Source organism: Zasmidium cellare (assembly GCF_010093935.1).
Source record: "Zasmidium cellare ATCC 36951 unplaced genomic scaffold M409scaffold_19, whole genome shotgun sequence".
In the NCBI taxonomy this organism is placed as follows: domain Eukaryota; kingdom Fungi; phylum Ascomycota; class Dothideomycetes; order Mycosphaerellales; family Mycosphaerellaceae; genus Zasmidium; species Zasmidium cellare.
In genome coordinates this window covers 558512-571487 of record NW_022986963.1, presented here as the reverse complement: position 1 = coordinate 571487, position 12976 = coordinate 558512, and the positions used below count along the sequence as shown (strand labels likewise).

The window sequence follows — 12976 nt, the reverse complement described above, 5'->3', positions numbered from 1 at the left end:
TGACTTCTTTTCTATTTCATTTGTTCCCAGACGTGCGTGATCCAGCTTCTCTTTCTATGTACAAGCTTTTCTTGGGTCCCCCATCCTACAGTGCAACATTGCCATCTTTCCCAATGCTAACCCAAGTCCGTCAGAATCGTACAGTGTCGAAGCAACAACAAACCAAAACGCCTCCTCGCTGGCTGGCTGGCTCCAGACCAGACCAGCTGAGCCGCCAGTCGCCAGGCGGATGCAATGCAATGCGATGCGATGCGATGCCGAGAAACTTGTGTACAAGAAGTTGAAAAAAAAAGAATCCCTCCAAAACCTCACACTCACAGCCGTCGTCCATCAAAAGAATCCATCCTGAAAACGCCTCCTCTTTCCCTATCTATCAACCATCAGCCCACTAAGCCATAGGCCACCGCACCTTCAACCCCTCCGTCCATCGACCATACAACACATCCGCCAGCATCCCCACATGCTCCATCCCGGGCTCCATCTTCGCACCCGGCATCTTCTCCTCGAGCCGCGCCTTCTCATCCAAAGCCGCCTTCTCCCTCTCGGCCTGCAACGCCTGGCTGGAGCGCATCTTCTTAAGGTGCGGGTTCTGCGGGTTGAGGACGAGTTTGGTGGGGCTGCTGGAGCTTTTGCTCGGGGAGCGTATCGATCCGGAGGAGTACCTGGCCTTGGAGGGGGAGGTTTGGGGTGTCATGTCGCGGGCTGAGAGCTCGGTTTCGGTGATGTGTGCGGCCTTTTTGGTGGGCGACAGGCGGAGTGAGGCGAGCTGGGCGTTTGCTACGCGTTGGGGCATGAGGACGCTGGCGAGTTTGGGGTCGGCTTGGACGCGGTCGATGATGCTCTTCAGCAGGAGCAGTTCGCCGTCGGGGTCGAGTTCGTCGAATTTGGACCACGCTTCGGCGACGTTGCTTAGAGCTTCGCGCTTGGAGCGGTCGGCCACTGCTGCGTGTGACTCTTGCAGAGCTGGGTCGATGCATTTGGCGAAGCATCGTCTGCCCAGAACTGCCTCCTTGGTTGCTGATACCGGCGGTTGCGTGCTTGACTCAGTTGGTGGCTTGTTCTCTGCATCGCTATCGAATACGCTGTCTTGTGGTGAGGTACCAGTCTGATCGATTGGAGTCGTTGGCCTGTTTCCTGAGCTCACGCGTTTGAACTGTCTGACAGTCGATGTGCCGTTGCCAAATGACATGTCCAGACCAAGTGGTTGCTTCGCTGGCTGCTGAGAGCTGACTCTCCGAGCGGAAGGCGTTGCACCAGATACATTTCTGCTCGCAACCCGACGGCCTGCTGGTGTTGCCGCTGATACCTTGCGAGCAGTGACGGCTGAGACTTTGCGTTGACTACTAACAGTTCTCGGCTTTGGTGTTCGGATCGTGGTTGCTTCCTTTGCTGGTGTGCGTAAAGATCCGGCCAAAGGTGCGGCATCCAAGCTCATATGCTCCATGGCTGCTGTCGTGTTCTCCACATCTGACGCATCGCCAGACGGTATGCGGTCCAGCTTTCGTCGCTTGATCGTTCCATTGCCAAGTCCCGGATAGCGCATGCTTGCTGCCGGCTTGATAGTATCGAACACCCATTCGTCATCATCGGCGGCCTGGTTGATCGATTTCAAGGTCTCCTCGTAGTATCGGGTGTCCCTCTCACGCGCCATGCCGTAGCGTTCAAAGTCTCTTGCATTCTGCACAAGCTCTTGCAGCACTTCAGTCTTGCCAGCCTTCTTGATGAAAGCATGCTTCAGCAGAGCCTTTGCACTTGGCCTCCGCTCCGCCTCCTTGTTCAAACACAGAGACACAAAGTCCTTGAACTCTTTGCTGAATCTACTACCCTCCAATCGTGGTGGCTTCTCTTTCGGGATCAGGAACAGAACTTTCATCGGATGAACGTCGCTTCGTGGTGGTTCTCCCAGCGCGATCTCCATGGCCGTGATACCCAGACTCCAGATGTCCGCACGGAAGTCGTATCCAGCCTCTTGAATAACCTCAGGTGCCATCCAAAACGGTGTGCCCACGAATGTAAGGCGTTGCGACTTGATGTTGGTCAACTGAGCTGCAACGCCAAAGTCTGCAATCTTGACTTGTCCAGTTTCCGAGAGCAGGATGTTGGCAGCCTTGATGTCTCGATGTATCTTGCCCGTGCTGTGAAGGTAGTCCAATCCCCTCAACAATTCTCTCATAATGATAACAATATACCGCTCTTCCATCCCCTTCGGACATGGCTTCAGTAAGTCCAGGCATGAGCCGCCGCCAAGGTACTCCATCACTATCCAGAGCTTGACGCCGCGTACGAAGGAGGATCGGTATCGAGTGACATACTCGGAGCTGCAGGTGGCTAGCAATGAGATCTCTTGCTGAATCTCTCGAATGTCATCGTCGCTGCCCTCGAGGTCGATGTGCTTGATCGCAACGAAATCGCCGGTCGGTTTGTGGATTGCGCGGTAGACGGTGCCGAAGGAGCCGCCTGAAATCTGTGTTAATGGCCCATTGTCTGTCTAGTGATACAAAGTCAGCACTCACTGCCAAGCTCCTCGAGCATCTGGTATTCATCTGCCATCCCGACTGCGCTCGCCGCGGAGGCGCACTGCTATGATTGTTGATTGTTTACTGCCACTTTGACGATTCTCAGGGATCAATAGCAGTCGCGGCAAGAGGTAGGAGAGGGCGGCGAGGGCATGCGACGTCGAAAAGGAGGCAGAGCCAGGAGATGTGAATGATGTCGAGTGACCGCTATCGAGACCGTCTGCGGTGCGATCAATGGCTTGACGTCTCTCAAGGTCAATGCGGTGGTATCCATGGCAACCCGCGCACGTTCGCGGCGTTGCGGATCTTCGAACATCTCCCCCGAAAGTTTGCTCGCCGCCTCTGTGCAGCCAGATTCACATTTCTAGGGGCGCATGGCAACCAGGAGAACCCAATCGACCAGTTATAACGATTTGGAAGAGGTCGAGATGCAGATGCGAGGTGCTCGAGGAGGTTGTGCTGGCTGCAGCGAACTGTGCACGCGCACTCCCAGCCTCACGCGACCACGAACGACTGCCGAGTGAAAGTGTGGGAGAGCCGGTGGCCCTTCGTTGACCACCGTCTTCCATGACAACAACCGAGATTGACAGGACCATCTCACCTTGACACACCACTACCTCAACTGCCTCGGACCCTTCGTCGATGGCTCTGCAACGTCCAAACGGCGAGCACCACGATGCCAGATTCTACGGCACAGGGTCTGCTTGACGACGAAGAGCCGACTCCTGCAAACCCAATTCACATCACACCTCGTCCATGGATTGTTCTGTAGTCAGCATGCGACCAGTTCTCACATGTCGAAGAAGATGCTCTCCTTTCCATCCACGCTCCCATATCTACTTGGGGCACGCCAATCGCATCGATCGACGGTATAGGATCTGAGGAACTGCTGGTGGCCAGGATGAAGTTCGGCTCGTGAGATCTGATGCTGACGACGAGAAGCCGGCCCCATGGATGCGACATTTTGAAGCTCTCAATGACGTGCTCAGGAATCGCCGCGAGGAAGAAGCCCGGCGAGTACAGTAAAGATGAGCTCAGATTGTTGTACTTGTATTACTGACCCAACAAGAACGACCCCCAATTCGTGCCGTCTGCCGACAGGTACAGTTGGTCGCACTTATCAGCAAGAGGAAGGTACCATCGCCGCCCTTCCTCAATCATCGCAGAAACAAAGACACTATCTCGGGCAACTCATGCAGCTCGCCGCGTTGCTTGCATGATTAGGCCGAAATCGGCTCGTGGCTTTCACCTAATACTACCACTTTCACACTCCACTACCACCCTAACTTTGCACTGAGTCACTCTTTCTTCTTACCTATTTCTGCTTACCTACTGGAGCCCTCCTACTTTTCTTGGCTTTGCGCCCATCGCCATGGCACACGATCAGGACCGCGACTCGATAAAGTCGCCTTCAACGAGCCGAGAAAGCATCAAGTCTCGGCAATCGGAAACTGAGACGACACCGCTGCTTCGAAAGGAGAGTGACCAGCGGGAAGCTGATTCGGTGGGCAAGTCCAAATCGTGGAGCGGTGCTGTACTGAGGGTGTTGTTCACTTCGTTCCTGGTGTCTTTGTCGTTTGGTGTTACGCAGGTGCCCTTGATCTATGTCATCGGATTGATGACTTGCGAGGAATACTACAAAACACATCCTGATCCTGGGGATGTACTTGGACGATGTCGAAATCCTACCATCGAAGCCGGCACAGCGCAATCCGTGGCATTACTCGGGGCGGGGACGACCTTATTCGGTGTTGTCAACCTCTTTTTCACGGGATGGTCAATCAAACGTTTTGGGATCAAGTCGGCCTTGATGACTTCTGTCCTGTGGCCTGCTGTACGCCTGGCTGTTCAGAATGTCGGGGTTCAGACGGGAGGAGGTCTGGGCATTATCATTATTCAACTATCGCAGGCCATTACCATCTTTGGAGGCCCGGCAGGATATTTGCTTGCACTGAACTCGTTCGCCACGGAAATCGTAAAACCAGCTGAGAGAACCGCAACTCTAGGGAGGCTTCAAGGGGTTGCATTCTTCGGCACATCGTTGGGATATCTTACTGGAGGACTGCTAAGTGATATCTTTGGCACAATCGCCCCTTTCAGAGTCACTCTGGGCCTGTTCGTCATCTCCACGCTCTACGTCTGGCTGTTCCTCCCATGGCTACCGAACAACATCACACCCGAACAACTCAAAAAGACCGCCTCTCTATCCGCCTTCTTCGAACCCCTCAAAATGTTCGTGCCCCGCAAATGGGTTCTCCAGGACGGTCGTGTGAAGCGCGAACACGGCATACTCCTCCTAGGAGCAGGTGCCTTCCTGGCCCTCCTCGCGACAGGCTACATTCCCGTCCTCCTCCAGATGTATGCCACAGACGTCCTCGACTTCGGCACCACCGAAAACGGCTGGCTCATCGCCCTGAACTCCCTCGTCCGCGGCCTCTTCCTCACATTCGCCTTCCCAGCAATCATCACCAACGGCCGCAAATGGCTCGACCGCCGCCGCCGCCTCCCCCAATCCGACAAACTCACCCGCGAACATTCCACGTCCACCATCCCCGACATCCCAACCGACCCCAACACAATCGAACCCGGCCCCATCGAAGCCGAAACCGACCTCGAACCCACCGAACCCCCCCAACCCTCCCCAGGCGAAGAAGAATCCTTCCAATTCGACCTCCTCTACGCCCGCTACAGCATCCTCATCGACGGCATCCTGACCGCCCTCGCCACCTTCGCGACGCAAGGCTGGCAACTCTACATCGTCGCCTTCGTCCTCCCCCTCGCCGCCGGCACGGGCTCCGCGGCCAAAGGCACGATCCTGCAAATGTGCTCGCAGCGCGAACGCGCCGACGCCCTGAGCGCCATCAGCCTCGTCGAGATGGTGGCGCGGCTGACGGCGACGGCGGTGTTTGGGTTAGTGTTTAGTGCGTTTGCGGAGGAGGGGAGGCCGAATTTGACGTTTCTTGCGAATGGCGCGTTGGCTGTGGTGGCGTTTTTGACGTTGCTTGTGACGAGGTTTCCGCCGAGGGGGGCGAGGAGGGTGGAGGAGGTGGAGGTGGATGAGGAGTAGAAATGGGAGATTTTGAGGGGTGTGGGTTTTGGGCATTTTTGGCGTTTGGAGGGAAAAGCGTGCAAAGGGGGCGTTTTGCGGATGGCATAGCGATGGCGTTGGTTAGGGGCATTTTTGGGTGGCTTTTAGAGGAGCAGTCGTGGATGGGCATTGACTAGGCATGGATATGGGATAGGCCATGTCCTCTGAAAGACGTGCATCATTCTTTTCAATTATTCCATTCCATCTATGGTCAATTACCTTCCAGCTGCATTGTCTCTAACAGCAGCTTGGCTTCCAAAGGTCATCGTTGAAGGTCGTCCAAGCTTTCAAGATCATCGTCTGCCTACTACCGAACAACACTTTCCCTACGTTCGATAGTCACCATTGATAGTCACATACTCGTGACTGAGATCGCACGTATACATGACCGCCTCGTGGGACCTAATTAGGTCCCCCCTAGGTGGCGGGAAGTCATCGAGACGGACAAGGATTTCCAGGTCCTCCATTTCCAGAATCTGCTTGGCGCGCACCTCGTCCACCTCCTCTGGCTCGCCGCGGACGAGCAGCTTCAGCTCTTCGCTTCCGTCCGCGGGAATGAACGATACGCTGGTAAAGTCAGGCCGGACTTGTTTCAATGAGTCGCTGTCTTTGACCTTGGGGAAATCCACGGCGGGGAGTTCGGGGCTGGACATGATTCCTGGCGCGTACCCGATCGCGCAGAGGATCCGGCCCCAGTTAGCGTCCTTGCCATACAAAGCCGTCTTGACCAGCGCGGATCTGGCGATGCTGACCGCGGCGCGCTTGGCGGTTGGGTAGTCGACGTCTGACCGCACGCGAATGGTGACGAACTTGGTGGCACCTTCGCCATCGCGGACGACAAGCTTGGCTAGATCAGTCATGAAGTTGCTGAGTTCTGTGGCGAAAGCCTTGGTGTCTGCATTCAATCTGGGCGGACCGAAAACCTTCGCTCGTTCGTCCACGGTGGCAAGGGCAATTGGGTCGGCGCCGGGTGGTGCAGCTGCGCCATTGGCGAAGAAAGCGACTGTGTCATTGGTGCTGGTATCGCCATCGATGGAGATGCTGTTGAACGAATGTCTCGCTGCCTTGTCAAGCAGTTTCTTCATTGAGCGCGGGTCAATCTTTGCATCTGTGCAGATGATGCCGAGAAGAGTTCCCATGTTTGGATGGATCATGCCCGCACCTTTGGTCATTCCGGCAATGCTGTAAGTCGTGTCTGGGTGGGAGGGTAGAGTAAATGTGCGCGACAGGAGTTTGGGGAAGGTGTCCGTGGTACATATGGCCTTGGCAGCATCCAACCAGTGATCGTGAGTTGATCCAAGATTTGAATGTAAGTGTGGGATCGCTTCAGTGATACGGTCGATTGGAAGTCGTTGGCCAATGACACCAGTGCTCATGACCAGCGTTTTTGGAGTTTCATCTGCGTCTGAGAAGCATTCGTCTGTCTTACGAGCCATCGCCTCCGCATGCTCCTGACCGACTTTGCCCGTCACTGCATTTGCACAGCCCGAGTTCACGACGACGCCTCTGAAAGTCTGGCCTTCTGACCGTGATTTTGCAAGCCAAGATTTGGAGACCTTTACAGGAGCAGCCTGGAAGATGTTCTTCGTGAAGATGGCAGCTGCCGGGCAGGGTTCTTCGGACACGACCAGGGCCAGATCATCGTACTTGGTATTGCTGGCTTTCACACCAGCGAATGCACTTCCTGCGAGGAACCCCTTTGGATAAGTACCCGAGGAAGGCACGTACTTTTGCTTGGCTGCTGGTATTGATCGGTCTGCTGGCGCCGAATATGACCGAGCTTGTGTTGTAATGTTCAGCAGTCGCCGCACAGCTGCTGTGCCTCTGGGAGGCATGATGACGACCGACTCCCGATGTTGTCGACGACTTTCTCTGCGAGGCAAGGAGTCAATGGTGTGAGTCGAAACTCACGCGACAATTTATGACCTGAGGTGTATTCGAGCACGGTCTAACGCGATTGAGCGAGGGGTATGTGAGGTACGCAACGCGTGATGAATTATACATGAGCGTTCCACCTTCCTAATGAAGCTCACCTTGATGTCGTGGTTCGACGATTGAGTGAAGGTGTCGAGACTCATGCTCGCAACCGTCTCGCGCTGGTTCCTGCGTCCGGCCAATCTGTCGACTCGCTCCTTTGCAACTGCCAGACGACTCTACACGCCCGCCGAAATGGATAAGGTCGATACTTCGAGCCGGCTCAAGCACCTGCGAGAGCTCATGACCCTGCACAAGGTAGATATCTACAGTATGACGCTCACTGCTCCGGTGCATGTTCGCTGACTGACTTGCGAATTAGTTGTGCCCTCCGAAGACGCCCACTCCTCCGAATACATAGCTCCCTGCGACGCTCGACGAGAGTTCATCTGCGGTTTCTCAGGTTCGGCAGGCACAGCTGTCATCTCCCACGACAAGGCTGCTCTGGCTACAGATGGACGCTACTTCAACCAAGCTAGCCACCAACTGGATAACAACTGGACATTGCTCAAGCAGGGACTTCAAGATGTGCCGACCTGGCAAGAGTGGACGGTGGAGCAGGCAGAGGAAGGAAAGACAGTCGGTGTAGATCCCACCACCATCACTGCGCCAGAAGGCAGGAAGCTGGCCGAGAAGATCAAGAAGAAGGGCGGCAGAGAGCTGGTGGCCATAGCAGAGAATCTGGTGGACAAGGTCTGGGGCAAGCAGAAGCCAGCACGGCCGAACGAGCCTGTACGGGTTCTGGAGCTTGAACATGCCGGCAAGAAGTGGCAGGATAAAGTGGAGGAGTTGCGCAAGGAGTTGGACAAGAAGAAGGCGGCAGGGTTTGTCGTGTCTATGCTGGATGAGATTGCCTGGCTATTCAACCTGAGAGGGAACGATATCCCGTTCAACCCGGTATTCTTCTCGTACTCCATCATCACACCGACCACCGCCACGCTCTACATTGACGAGTCCAAGCTCCCATCGAATGCGAAGCAGCATCTTGAAGGAGTCACTGTCCGACCGTACGACAGCATCTTCTCGGACATCACGGCTATGGTTTCCAAGGAGCCAGAGACGAATGGAAACACCAACGGCTCGACGGGTTCGACTACAAAGCGCAAGTACTTGATCTCGACTAAGGCGTCATGGGCAGTGTCTCGATCACTTGGAGGCGAGGAGAATGTCGACGAGGTGCGATCTCCCGTTGGCGACGCAAAGGCTATCAAGAACGAGACCGAACTTGAGGGCATGCGACAATGTCACATTCGCGACGGTGCAGCCCTGACTGAATACTTTGCTTGGCTCGAGAACGAATTGGTACACAAGAAGACCACCCTCGATGAAGTGCAGGCAGCGGACAAGCTTGAGCAGATCCGCAGCAGACATGACAAGTTTGTCGGTCTCTCCTTTCCAACCATCTCATCCACCGGACCCAATGCCGCCGTCATTCACTACATGCCCGAAGCAGGAAACTGCTCAACCATCGATCCAAACAAGGTCTATCTTTGCGATTCTGGCGCCCAGTTCCTTGATGGCACAACTGACACCACCCGTACTCTTCACTTTGGCGAACCCACCGAACAAGAACGTGAAGCCTACACCCTCGTCCTTAAGGGTAACATCGGTCTCGAACTCGCCGTGTTCCCCAAAGGGACATCTGGCTTCGCTCTTGACACTCTCGCTCGCCAATACCTTTGGCAGTATGGTCTCGAATACCGCCACGGCACTGGTCACGGTATTGGCAGCTTCCTCAACGTGCATGAAGGACCCATCGGCATCGGCACACGTATTCAGTACTCGGAAGTTCCGCTATCGATCGGCAACGTCATCAGCGATGAGCCAGGCTACTACGAAGATGGCAACTTTGGTATCCGCATCGAGAATGTCATCATGGTGAAGGAAGTCAAGACCAAGTACAACTTTGGCGATAAGCCGTACTTTGGATTCGAGCACGTCACTATGGTGCCGATGTGCAGGAAGCTTATCGACGCCGGCTTGTTGAGCGAGAGGGAGAAGCAATGGCTGAACGATTACCATCGGGAGGTTCTCGAGAAGACGGCGTCGTACTTCAAGGATGACGAAGTCAGCCGGAACTGGCTGAAAAGGGAATGTGCCGCTTACTGATTATGGATGGAACATTGGGTTGCATAGCCGAGCATTGACATTAGGTAGATATCCAACAAAGTACGCATGAAACCTCCATTCGAACGCCGAGACGCCTTGCCCACTCTACAACTTCTCAATCCGTCCACCTCTGACTCCGCGTATAACTCACAGTCGTCGGCAACCCCCTATCTCTCCTCCACATCCTCATCAACCTCCTCCGAAAGAAATACACGACAAGCACCACCCCAAACCCGACCCAAAACTTCCCCGACCCTACCCCCATCCCCGATCCCTTCTTCTCTTCAATATCCTCCTCCCGATCATACTCCACCCTCCAATCCGGCGGATTCTGCTCCCTCTTCAAATCCGGCATACACATAATCTTCACCACCAACGCCGTCCACCCAGTCCATCCCGGCGAGCCCAAGCCCTCCCCGCTCTCCGCATCGTAATGTTTCCACGCCGTGCCCGTCTCTCGCCACGAGGTGAAGACTGTCTTGATGAGATTATGGCGGAGCGGGACGTAGATTTCCGCGGCTTTCTGGGCGTGGGGGCCGGGGGAGAGGGAGAGTTCGAGGAGGCGCAGGAGGAGGAGGTAGTTTGTGTTGAGGGAGACGGGGCCGCGGTAATGGCAGTGTTTGGTGGAGCAGGCGAGAGGGGAGCTGGCGCTTAGGCTGCGGATGCCGTGCGGGCTGGAGAGGGTGCGCTCGTCTTGGAGCATGGTCAGGATGTAGGGGAGGTGCGGGTGGTTGGTTCCTAGGAGGCCTAGGGCGAAGGGTATGAGGGAGACGTAGCCTTTGTGGCAGATGAGTTTGTGCTGGTCGTCGGCGACGGTGGCGTCGCAGTAGGCTTTGTTGATCCGAGACCAGTGCAGTGTGTTGAGGTCTTCCATGAGGGTTGTTTCGTGTTTGGCGAAGGTAGCGACTTCGATGTCGTCTCCTAGGTACTGCGCTATGCGTTTGAGGGATTTGGCCATGGAGGCTACCCAGCTTATAGCGTCGACGTGGAGTTCTCCTGGATGAGGTGGTTCAGGTCGAGGGTGGTCGTCCATGCCGCTGGCAGCGCATTGTCCAGGCGTCCGGCCACGCCATCTATAGCCGACAGCGTCTTCTCGCGCGTATTGACCCTTTCCACCATGCTGAGTGCGGCGAAACCAGGCGTAGTGACGTTTGAGTAGATAGTACAGCTCCGAGATGATGTGGTTGGCCTCCATAGGGTTCTCTAGAGAGGCTGAGTATGCTCCCAAGCTAGCACCCCCTCCTGCAGAGATGACATCGACAATGGCTTCCACAACCATGAAGATGGTCGGAGGGCTGGCCAGGTGCGGATATTGCACCGTGTCCGATGGGCCTGTACTGCGGGCTTCCGCTCCCAGTATTTGGTCGCTTGCAATCCAGCCATCTTCGTCCATGAGGTTGAGCCATCCGCGAACTATATCCAAAGCCAGGTCCATGTCCCAATCCATGAGGACAAGAAGATGAAAGCCCTCATCACCCAGCATCCCATGAGGTGACGATGTCCGTGAAGAGGTCATGGATAGTAGCGAAGCAGGCGCTTGTCCATGTGGAATGGCCCTTTCCCGAGCATCTGCAGCAGTTTGCCAGAATTTGAGTCCTTGTTCGTCGTATTCCGGCGCCTGGGACATGTCGACGATGTTATCCCCGTGGAAGAAGCCAATGCCAGCCAGGAGGTTAGATACCATAGATTGGGCAAAATCCTGATACTGTCTTCCCTCATACGTCTGACTGAACTTGAAGACGTCGGCCATTCGTTTCTGGTGATGTTTATGGCTGGTTTTAATCGTGCTTGTGATCAGGTTGGCTATGAAAGTTAGCAAGTGGGACCGACAAAGTCTTCACTCCAACTTACATGAGTGCGAACGGCTACTTGTGCTATTCGTGTACTCAATGTCGAACTGTCAAGGTCAGTATTGTGTCGCTTAAGGTGGAATAGTCTCCTACTTCAAAAGCACCTTTGTAGCTGCGTACAATAAAGTGCACATTCTCCTTGCCACGCAGAGCATCATTGGAGCTGTCCTTTTTGCCTTGCACGGCGTCCAAGAAGATGGCTGCAGAGCCCAATTAGCACCTTGACTCAGGCACTCTGGCGATAAAGTGACTTACACTTTGCATTCCATGCCTGATCTTCAGTAGCGAAGACACTATGAAGCAAAGATGATCGATCGGCATTCGATCCAAGGTTGATAGTCGTGTCCTGCACCGTGAGCTGAAACTCGTCAAGGCCGGGACTGTGGCCATGGCAATTCACAGCCTTTCCATCTGACGTTGAACAGTATAGCTCGCTCTCGCCATGCTTTGCATTGTGCTCCAAGGATGCATAAACGACCATTGTTGATTCCAGGTTAGCCGGTGCATCTCTCCTGGGAACGCCTTTGACTCGGACCGCCCAATCGCCCACGTTGCCATAGGGGAGCCGTACAAAATGCGTCGTGATGTCGAGTTGGTTCGTTGTATCTTGAACATATTGTGTTCCGCCTATGCGAGGATCGTAATCCTTCCAAGTGGGCCCATGTGTTTCGTCGTCCATGTTGCACTCGTGTCGAAGGGCTTCCGGTGAGAGATCCTCATCTTGGGTGCCAGTCCACATCAAACCCAGTAGTACACTGTTAGGTATTGTTGGTCGCATACCAAAGCATAGCGAGGGTCGATACGGGGCCCATATCAAAGAATTTTCGTCTAGTCCATTTGCCGCAAAGACTGTAGGCCATAATCGTGATGATAGCAGAACAACCCAGGTCAATGGTGCTCCACACGCTCGCATGGTTTAAGCTCAGGTCACGAGGCAGTCGCCTTTTATAAGGTTGCTGCGTCTCGAATATCCAACATGGCTCTCACACGTGGTCCGCACCAGACTCGCCGGGGTTCAAGATGTAGGGGTTCGTAGTGAGTAGATTCTGGTCCCGACACTGGCGGATCCCTTTCGCTTCCTCGAAATAGTGCTATGACTGGTGTTAGGCTCGAAGATTGACATCAAGCATGTACAGAATTCCATACTGTTTGTTCAGTCGGCCTCAAATGCACGGAGTGGGAGTCTGTACGCTACCCCAATGCGGCCAGGAGAGGTCAAAGTTCTGACCCATCATAAACGCTCCAATTGACGACACCGAGACGCGTCTTCTGTGAAGAGATCGACATTACTCGCGTCTTATTCTCCGTAGCGGCGTAGGATTCAATTGACGATTGGTGAGCCAAGATGTGCCTTGGCAACGGTCAGCATGCCTTGCTTGAAAAGGCATATACGCAAGAAGGAGAGGACAACAATTCTTTCTTGATGCTTGATCGTATCG

At 54.7% G+C, this 12976-nt stretch overlaps 5 protein-coding genes across 5 annotated transcripts; 2 read left to right on the top strand and 3 right to left on the bottom strand.

Moving 5' to 3' along the window:
* Positions 1–388: 388 nt before the first annotated feature.
* M409DRAFT_66800 (uncharacterized protein) lies at positions 389–2550 on the bottom strand (the record flags this gene model as incomplete). The annotated part of the gene is made up of 2 exons (XM_033817102.1): positions 389–2457; positions 2514–2550. 2 exons carry the CDS (start codon positions 2548–2550, stop codon positions 389–391), a joined length of 2106 nt encoding a protein of 701 aa, XP_033667245.1.
* A 1338-nt stretch (positions 2551–3888) lies between these two features.
* Positions 3889–5583, top strand: M409DRAFT_55197 (uncharacterized protein; the record flags this gene model as incomplete). The annotated part of the gene is made up of 1 exon (XM_033812937.1): positions 3889–5583. One exon carries the CDS (start codon positions 3889–3891, stop codon positions 5581–5583), a length of 1695 nt encoding a protein of 564 aa, XP_033667244.1.
* Positions 5584–5930: 347 nt separating this feature from the next.
* On the bottom strand, positions 5931–7439 carry M409DRAFT_23545 (uncharacterized protein; the record flags this gene model as incomplete). The annotated part of the gene is made up of 1 exon (XM_033806837.1): positions 5931–7439. One exon carries the CDS (start codon positions 7437–7439, stop codon positions 5931–5933), a length of 1509 nt encoding a protein of 502 aa, XP_033667243.1.
* A 334-nt stretch (positions 7440–7773) lies between these two features.
* Positions 7774–9687, top strand: M409DRAFT_66797 (uncharacterized protein; the record flags this gene model as incomplete). The annotated part of the gene is made up of 2 exons (XM_033817101.1): positions 7774–7849; positions 7901–9687. The coding sequence occupies 2 exons, from the start codon at positions 7774–7776 to the stop codon at positions 9685–9687; spliced, it is 1863 nt and encodes a 620-aa protein (XP_033667242.1).
* Positions 9688–9854: 167 nt separating this feature from the next.
* M409DRAFT_66796 (glycoside hydrolase family 63 protein) lies at positions 9855–12315 on the bottom strand (the record flags this gene model as incomplete). Its single annotated transcript, XM_033817100.1, has 5 exons — positions 9855–9881; positions 10001–11490; positions 11539–11584; positions 11631–11737; positions 11793–12315. The coding sequence occupies 5 exons, from the start codon at positions 12313–12315 to the stop codon at positions 9855–9857; spliced, it is 2193 nt and encodes a 730-aa protein (XP_033667241.1).
* Positions 12316–12976: the final 661 nt, after the last annotated feature.